This window comes from Nilaparvata lugens, unplaced genomic scaffold, assembly GCF_014356525.2.
Source record: "Nilaparvata lugens isolate BPH unplaced genomic scaffold, ASM1435652v1 scaffold4260, whole genome shotgun sequence".
NCBI classification, from domain to species: Eukaryota; Metazoa; Arthropoda; class Insecta; order Hemiptera; family Delphacidae; genus Nilaparvata; species Nilaparvata lugens.
In genome coordinates, this window is record NW_024090590.1 from 23744 (window position 1) to 33029 (window position 9286).

The following is a 9286-nucleotide window of genomic DNA, read 5'->3' on the forward strand; positions in this document are numbered from 1 at the left end:
TATGAGAATGTTATTAAAATCAAAGATAATATTATGCTCTCATTGTATTTTCCATCAATAAATCTATTATTAGCAGGATGATTGTTTTTTTTCTAATACATATTCCTCTCTATCCTCTTACATCACTTATTGATGATAATTGAAAAAAAATAGTTCTTTGATTGAAATGGGGAAGGACTTTGAAGAACTATTTTTTTCCAAAAGAATCATCTATGATGCAAAAGCATGTATTGCTACTCCTGGTATAATGTGTGTGCTCACAAGGTCACTCATAATAGCCTAATGTTTGTTAGCATAGATAATTTTTTATCATAATCTAATTGGACTCAACTCTTTGGATTATAAGGAAAGCTCAAAAATGGTTATCATTAGCAATTTTATCAGTTGAAAGTAGATATCCACTGTGGTGTAATGGGTAGCAGTCTTATCTGTTATACTCAAGGTCCCAGGTTCGAGACTCAGAGCTGTACTCTTAGGAAAGGTATAAGGTAAGGTAAGTATCATCAAACCTGAAAGATCTACTACACCATAGAGGATATATATATTTTTTTGTTTGTATGATGTCACTGAGCATTCAAGAATAAAATACACATACTACAAATTGATGATCCTCTTTGATATTTTTTGTTTCACAATATACCTCTGCTGATTTTTGCAATCATTTTTTCTGTGTGAGCAGTTAGCAATAGACTGATGTGTATGACAAGAGTCCTCTTCTATATAATCTACTCTATTCTAGAGTAGTGGTGAGGTAGATGAAAAAATAACACATCTAATCAAGATAAGTGATTATTTATTGTAATGAAAAGGTTGTGACAAAAATATCTATCTTCAAACATAGACTGCATAATCCAATTGTGAGTCATGTGTACAATATTAAGTGCACAAAATGGTGGTGTATCCAAGGTGGCTTTAGTACTACCAGTCAACTTCATCCTCACAGTCTCCAGATAGTGGATTAGGTAGTGTTCTGGGCAGTAGATTCCTTTTCCAGTACTAGTCTTCATCAAGCTCTCGAGGTTAGGCATCTTGTGGTAGAGATAGGGGGATGTCAAGTCAATGTACTCTATATTCTCCTTATCATCCAGCCGCAACAGCATGTCCAATAGAGTGATTGTTTCATATCCATAGACAACGATCCTAATTGTTTGCTCCAAGTTGACACCTAACCATCTTCTAACCATGTCACAAACAATTGGTTTCAGAGCTGTGTATGGAAGATGTTATAGGTGTAATAGGGCAAGGAAAGTAAAATTTATCTGTCGCTTTAACAATTTTGCCCTCATATGAATCCAAATTCATTTTTAAAATGAGAAGGTGGTCATGTGATACATGATTTCAATACAGCGTTCCAAGAGAAAATGAATGGCGAAATTCACACATTGATATCTAAACTCGTATTAGTTTGTTGATGTAAAAGTTGTAAATTATGTGGTATATAATTAACAAGCTAAAATAATATGTCAGCATATGAAGCGCATCTGATAGTTTCCATATTATAGTCTCAATTGATGTTATGAATGAATAAATGGAAAAACTGTTGTAATTGCATGCAATGAATTATTCAGCTGACTAAATGACAAATCACTACAATTTTTTCTCGTGCACTTTCAATGTTATTCTTATGTCCTGAAAAAGGACGAAAGATTGAGTCAATTTTGTTGTCCTTTGAACTTGACCTGTGAAAAGGTTCAAAGAATTATACGTGTACAAAATTTGAAGATGATTGATCAATTCTTTCTAAAGTTATTGTAGAACATACAAGCAGACGGACAACGACTTGAGTCTTTAGTAAGTCAAAAGTGAGAACTCGCTGACACTCGCTCAATAATGGTAGTTGAGAACAGCGATGCCGATTATTAGCCTTGCCACTGCCTTCTGTAGAGATTAGCTGTTACCGGTATATTGAGTCAATATTAACTTACCGGTACTGTCCATTCTTGTTGAAAATAATCAGTTATATTTTATTCATCGAGAAAATATATTTTTCAATTATTATTGAATGATAAATTTGTAGTTAAGATTGAATATTTTGTTAGTTATATTTCTACATTGTCAAAAACCGATCTGGTAACGGTGTGATGCTAGACAAGGATAACAACACCAATATTGATCAAATACAGCCATTATAATGTGGTCTCACTATAGGTATTGGCATCTCTTTATTCAATATCAATCATTCTTGGTTGAATCTCATTACAATATACATTAAGAATTACATATAATATGCATAATTGTAATACAAATTACAAAAATTATATTACACTAATAATTATAGATGTTATATTCAGTTGAGTAAAATCATGATCCATCATTATCTCCCAGATCAAAGCTCCGTGCCATTATTCAATGTTGGAACTATTATATTTGTGACTTTGCAAGTGTGAATTGCATAACTTTCTGATTGATTTTTGAACCTTGTGATTTCAGGAACCATCGTCAGCTGATAGTGGGAGTGATTCGTCTGCAGAAGATGAGGAAGAAGGCATCAATGAAGAAATGGTAGGAGAGGGGAGGGCTTCATGCAAAACTACTTCTAAAAAGCTTCATCAATGTAAATTCTGCGCAAAAAGCTTCTCTCAGACTTATTTGAATGTTCACATGCGTACACACACCAAAGAGAAGCCTTATCAGTGTACAGTCTGTACCAAAACGTTCTCTCAGTCTGGAAATCTAACTATTCACATGCGCACTCACACCAAAGAGAAGCCTTATCAGTGTACAGTCTGTACCAAAAGGTTCTCACATTCTAGCTATTTGACTGTTCATATGCGTACCCACACCAAAGAGAAGCCTTATCAGTGTACAGTCTGTACAAAAAGGTTCTCTCGGTCTGAACATTTGACACAGCATATGCTTACCCACACGAAAGAGAAGCCTTATCAGTGTACATTTTGTAATAGAAGCTTCTCTCAGTCTGCTCATTTAACTTCTCATTTGCGTATTCACACCAATGAGAAGCCTTTCTCATGTGTGCAATCTGTACAAAAAGATTTTCTCAATCAAGTGGTTTGACAACTCATTATCGTATTCATACCAAAGAGAAGCCTTTCCAGTGTACACTCTGTACAAAAAGATTTTCAGTTTCTAGCAATTTGACTGTTCATATGCGTACCCACACCAAAGAGAAACCTTTCCAGTGTACAGTCTGTACAAAAAGATTTTCTCATTCAAGTGGTTTGACATATCATTATCGTATTCATACCAAAGAGAAGCATTTCCAGTGTACAGTCTGTACAAAAAGATTTTCACGTTCTAGCCAATTGACTGTTCATATGCGTACCCACACCAAAGAGAAACCTTTTCAGTGTACAGTCTGCACCAAAAGATTCTCTCTTTCTCATAGCTTGACAGTTCACATGCGTATTCACACCAAAGAGAAACCTTTCCAGTGTTCAGTCTGTACAAAAAGATTTTCTCAATCAAGTGGTTTGACATATCATTATCGTATTCATACCAAAGAGAAGCCTTTCCAGTGTACAGTCTGTACAAAAAGATTTTCAGTTTCTAGCAATTTGACTGTTCATATGCGTACCCACACCAAAGAGAAACCTTTTCAGTGTACAGTCTGCACCAAAAGATTCTCTCTTTCTCATAGCTTGACAGTTCACATGCGTATTCACACCAATGAGAAGCCTTTCCCGTGTACAATCTGTACCAAAAGGTTCTCTCAGTCTGGTAATTTAACTTCTCATATGCGCACTCATACCAAAGAGTGAACAGTATTTAAAAAAAGTTCTCTCAGTGTGGAAAAATGAATCATTATATTATGCGTTGTCACACATCAGTTTAGAATGTCTGAGTGTCTTCTCTATTGGTGTGCTGTCTGTGTAATATCTTTCCAATATGTTCTTATTAAAAAAACTGTATTATTTGGAAGATTTCCATTGCAAAATAAGTTGACTGGATGTTCCATCCACAATAATTGTGAATTAATTCTTCAAATATCAATATGGTCTGTATAAAATAAGTTGTGACTTGAAAGAAATATCCATGTTGCCAAATTGTGCAAAATTTCAATCTTTTCATGCGAGTCCATATGACAGGATCTATTCAATTCGACAACACTGTCGATGCTGAGTTGTCAATATGAATATATCCAGTCATATGAGATTGCATGAAAAGATTGAAATTTTGCACAATTTGGAAACATGGATATTTTCTCCAAGCCTCGACTAATTTTATACAAACTCTTGTATCATGTTATATTGTTCTCAGTTACATAATAGTTTATTCATAGATACATAAGGCGGTTCCCAGCTACATAATAGTGTATTCATAGATACGTAAGCTTGCATTGTAAAATTGTGATATAAATAAATAAGGCGGCTCCCACATTTGAGGATTAAGCAACAATCAATATAAATAAATAAATAAACATGAGACATTAGTGCAATATTTTCACATTTAGATCGTTCTTCAACAATGTAGAAAATATATAATTAATTAACAAAATACTCTATCTCAATATTATGTAAATTTATTATTGAATCGAGAAATGGAGTTTGCTATAATCGCAGTATTTGATTAACATTGGTGTTACTATCCTTGTCTATCATTTGACAAAGCAGTTAGCGCTATCCTTTTCTACCCCTGCAACTTTGCCAGATTGTTCTTCAACTATGTATAAATATTATTAATTTACAAAATACTTTATTTCAATCATAAAAATCAATTATTGAATCGACAGAGGAGGTTCAGAAATGTGTTAATAATATTCCTTGTATAATATAATCCCTTATATGGAGAGAAACATATATTCTAGGGATTTTAAAATTAATAAAAAATAATGTACTGTACATATTAGGTATAGTAAATTGAGTCCAATTTTTTATGGGTGATTATTGTTGTGTTGTATAAACCTTGTACTTATTGTGCTGTATTGTATTGTATTGTGCTAACTGGCCTGGCTATGTCAAATTGTAATGTTCTATTGAGTCATTAGCCTCAATATATTTTTAAAAGATAAATTCTGTTCTATTCATATCTCCGTGTTCTCATCATGATAAATAACTTGTCACTTGTGTATTATGGAATATGTGTAATAATAATGTAATACTATTTATATTAAATTTTAATATTTTGTGTTGAAATGAATCTTTTATTTCGCTGCAAAGAAACCTATGAACTCTTATAAGTTGCTTCTCACAGCTACTTATTAATCTATAGTATGTGCAAACCTTGTATTGCAGCATTCCTCTTACGGAGTAGAGTGTTGCGAGATTTTACCGAATCCAGAGAGCCAATTGTGTTAGAGAAAGAGCGAAAAAGAGAGCGTAGACATTTTTAATAGAATCGGCAACAGTGTGCAAATAAATAGATGGAGTTGTCTTTTTTCTTTGGGCTACTTATATAATGGCATTATATATCCGAACATGTTATGATTAATAATAATACCTATTAAAAAGGTAGCCTACTTAGGTTTATATGTTTATTTATATAAACATGTCTATAATTTGTGGGTGTATTTTCTATTGTAACTATAATGTATAATATATTTGCAGGTATCAGCCACCCCTGTACAAGTGGAGCAATCAATCTCAAACGAAGGAGTGAACTTGATGGAAAATGAATGCAAAGACAAGGAACGACCATCTAACAAAGGTTGGTTGATCTATGGCAAACATTCCGCTCTTCAATTTAATTTTAAACTATAGTGACGTCCACGTTATAATGGCAATGGAGAAAGATAGGAGAACTGCGTTGCCAATTCTCTGCCTTGCCACTGCCTTAGCTGATACCGGTATATCTGATGTAATATCAACTGTTTATTCTTGTTGAAAATAATCGATTATATTTTAATCGTTAAGGAATATATTTTTCAATGATTGAATAATTAATTTTCATAGTTGAGATGATTTATTTTGTTAATTAATTATATTTCTGACGTGTTGAAAAAGATCTGGTAAATTTGCGAGCTAGAAAATGATAGCCCTATCTGATTTGTCAAACAATAGACAAGGATAGCAATACCAATGTTAATCAAATACTGCCATTAAAACGTGAACCCTACTATATTATTAGGCCTACTTATATACAGCAAGTTATAACAGTATAGAAACTCACAATATCATTGATTATTCTCCTATAAATTTTATTTGAGAATACTTTCCACCTCACCATAAACAGCTTTTAGACCCGGACTCTTGGACTTTTAAATCTTGAATCTAAAGCACCATTAAATCTATATGGATTCTATAGCTTTGATGGTTCATTAGATTCAATATAAGTAGGTAAATAGGTGTCCTAGAATCTGGCTCTAGTTTAATATAACTTACTATTCATAAAATGAAATGAAAAGGATCTCTATTTGCTGGAAATTACTGAGATATTGCAATGATCCCCTAAATTTAGTATCTAGTTCCCGGGCTGACAAATAATTTTTGAATAGTAGCGCTCATCGAATTTCCATCTAGCTGTTTACCCTGTTGTCAATATTTGCAGTAGCTGAAGTCTTCGGGGTGATTTACAGCATTTAATTGGGATTTTTGTTTAATAATAATTATTTAAAGGATCTCTATTTGCTAGAAACATTTGCTCAGTCTTAGTAACGTAGTGATGTCAGTTAAGATCTAAAAGTCTCAATATAATCATAAGAAAAAATATTGCATAAGAAGATATCTCAAGGTATAGGACGTTTATGTTCCAAATTCCATTGTTATTCTTTATTGATTGATACAATAAGTACATCATCAAAATGATAAGGAGAGAAAAAATAAGGGAGCCTTTGTGCTATTCCTCTCCCAAATTTAGATAAGGTTGCACATAGTTCGAAATAGATCAAGTCTTGTAGTTGTTCAAACAGTCCTAAATTATTTTCACAAAATAAATTATATTCAAGCCGATAGTCCACATAGTTGTTTTTCGTGAAGCTATGTGATGCTGTTAGTGTCTCTCATAATGTGCCGTTCATATACACTCTCACTCGTTCAAGACAGTAATCGACAATAATCGGCTTGAAATAACAGTGAAATTTGGGACATGAACAGTCTATACCAAGGGATATCCTATTTTATGTGAAATTTTCTCTCTTTAATATTTGCAATATCAAGTAGTATGAACGTTTCGTTAATGTTTCAGAGATAACTCTACCCACTGCCTATGTCAAACTGTATCGCATTGGAGTGCTGGATAGAATTGCCAGAACCCTTCACCAAAAGCAGCGCTCTGATGACGATTATGATGATGTTGATGATGATTATGTAAGTGTTTTTCTAAATGATTATAGATACCGGTATATATTTACCTATGGTACATTTTAATGTTCCCTTACATTGGGAGGAATTGATGGATTCCTGTTATCTGGCTCAGCCAGACTGGCTGGGTTATTTTGGAAACCAAAACTTTACCATGAAGAATGAATTGTCCAAAGTGGGTTGTGAACATTAAATCAAAAAAGATTTAGAATGGTTGATAGAAAGTGATTTAGAATAAATATTCAAAAAATAATCCAGCAACTATGTTTCAGAATCAATTTATTCCATACAATCTCTCATGGTTTGATTCTCCAGTCAATCAATGAAAAACAACAACAATGCTAGAAAAGGATAGTGCTATCTGCTTTGTCGAATGATAGACAAGGATAGCAACACCAATGCTAATCAAATACTGCCATTATAACGAGGATCTCACTATTATTGGCAACTCTATATTTAATATCAATCATCGTTAGTTGAATTTGGCACAAAATCCTTTTGCAAACTATACATGTGGAATTAGATACATATAATGTATTATTGTACAATTACCCAAAATACATCACAACAATTATAGATGTAATATTCAGTTGAGTGAACTCATTGTACTGAATTACCCCCAGAACTTTTAATACAATTTTCAATGAGAACATTTTGCAACAGCTCTGGAATATGTGGAAATTGCTAACTTCCAATGATCTTTCATCGACTACCAGAGCAAAGCTCCATCCCATTATTCAATGTTAGAACTTATATTTAATGTTTTTGTGAAGTGAACAACTATACAAGACTTAACCTATCTCGGATTGTTTATTATTTTGAAGGGACGGATTCGAGGATCCAAAGGTTCAAAGAACCCCACACGTCAACCGAAGCTTATTGTGTTCCCAAGTAGTATGTTAGTTAGGCAAACCAATACCTGTGTCCTTTACAAGAACCAGGAGTTTTTCCCTATACTAACATCCCATTCATCACCCGGTTGCTTGTTGCAATCCAGTGTGATATGCTTGGCAGTCTCTTCAGACTGATTAGTCCTCGTGACCCACGTGAGTTCCACTCCTGGCCTTCTTTGTGGGTCCTTCCGCTGAGGAAGGGGTGGCCAAGTTGCCTCTAGGGCGCCCGGCCACCCTTGACTCAGCCTTCTGACCCACATTTGTGCCTGGAGTTTCACTCATCTCTGGTCTCTTGGGTTTTTTCTTGTTGTCCCTCCGAAACTTCGCAGGGTCAGAAGCCTCACCTCTCCTAAGGAGTTTCGCCTTAATGGCCGTCCTTCTTTGAGCAGTGGTGAGGTTTAGTCTCCACCCACAAACTCGTGACTTACGTGAGTTCCACTCCTGGTCTTTTTGTAGGTCCTTCCGCTGAGAAAGGGGACGCCAAACTGCCTCTAGGGCGCCCGGCCACCCTCAACTCAGCCTCTTGACCCACATTTGTGCCTGGAGTTTCACCCATCTCTGATGGGGCAGATCCCGTGGGTTTGAAGGCAAGGCAACTTCTGGAGTTGCCTTGAGGTCCATTTTAGTCGCCTCCTACGACAAGCATGGATGCTGTGGGTGAATTCTGGGTTTCAACACATTCTTGAGTACGATGATCGACTCAAAGCTCCCCCACCCACAGGGGGCTATTTCGGATTATGTGTAACCTTATCCAAATTTGGGAGAGGTATAGCACAAGGTTACAGTATTTTTTCTCTCCCTAATATCTTTGATGATGTACTTGTATGAATCAATAAAGAATAAATAATGGGATTATTGTGAATGTGCATTTTTATTATTTGTCATGTGTGAATTACATCACTCGCTGATTGATTGGAGCTCTTTGATTGATATTTGAACCTTGTGATTTCAGGAACCATTATCAGCTGATAGTGGGAGTGAATCGTCTGCAGAAGAGGAGGAAGAAGGCATCAATGAAGAAATGGTAGGAGAGGGGAGGGTCAACTGCAAAACTACTTCTAAAAAGCTTCATCAATGTAAATTCTGCGCAAAAAGCTTCTCTCAGACTTATTTGAATGTTCACATGCGTACACACACCAAAGAGAAGCCTTATCAGTGTACAGTCTGTACAAAAAGGTTCTCTCAGTCTGGATATCT

The 9286-nt window shown here is 34.8% G+C and overlaps 3 protein-coding genes across 6 annotated transcripts in view; all 3 read left to right on the plus strand.

The window, feature by feature from the left end:
- The window catches only part of LOC111048468 (zinc finger protein 239), a 26777-nt gene extending 23737 nt beyond the window's left edge, over positions 1-3040 (plus strand). For all 3 annotated transcript variants that reach the window (XM_039444325.1, XM_039444327.1, XM_039444328.1), the window contains one exon: positions 2431-3040. In XM_039444325.1, coding sequence (XP_039300259.1) covers positions 2431-3015 — 585 coding nt within the window. In that variant the 3' untranslated portion in view covers positions 3016-3040. The remainder of the gene's footprint in view (positions 1-2430) is intronic.
- Positions 2938-4263, plus strand: LOC111044341 (gastrula zinc finger protein XlCGF71.1-like). 2 transcript variants are annotated; one of them, XM_039444330.1, is made up of 2 exons: positions 2938-3319; positions 3488-4263. In XM_039444330.1, the coding sequence occupies exons 1-2, from the start codon at positions 2970-2972 to the stop codon at positions 3717-3719; spliced, it is 582 nt and encodes a 193-aa protein (XP_039300264.1). In that variant the 5' UTR covers positions 2938-2969; the 3' UTR covers positions 3720-4263. The 2 variants fall into 2 exon arrangements, with proteins under 2 accessions (XP_039300264.1, XP_039300265.1); XM_039444331.1 differs by having other exon boundaries at positions 2938-3162; positions 3499-4263.
- On the plus strand, positions 3795-9265 carry LOC111059594 (zinc finger protein 791-like; the record flags this gene model as incomplete). Its single annotated transcript, XM_039444332.1, has 4 exons — positions 3795-3830; positions 5505-5604; positions 7081-7202; positions 9042-9265. Coding segments are annotated over exons 1-4 (482 nt in total), but the record flags the coding sequence as incomplete, so codon positions are not given.
- Between the last annotated feature and the right edge of the window lie 21 nt (positions 9266-9286).

What these genes read in the sequence shown, in the direction of transcription:
- LOC111044341 (XM_039444330.1), top strand. Translation starts at nt 2,970, where the DNA reads ATGTGTGCAATCTGTACAAAAAGATTTTCTCAATCAAGTGGTTTGACA. An exon ending in CCTTTTCAGTGTACAGTCTG is followed by an intron (nt 3,320 to 3,487) that starts CACCAAAAGATT and finishes GTGTACAGTCTG; the next exon opens with TACAAAAAGATTTTCAGTTT.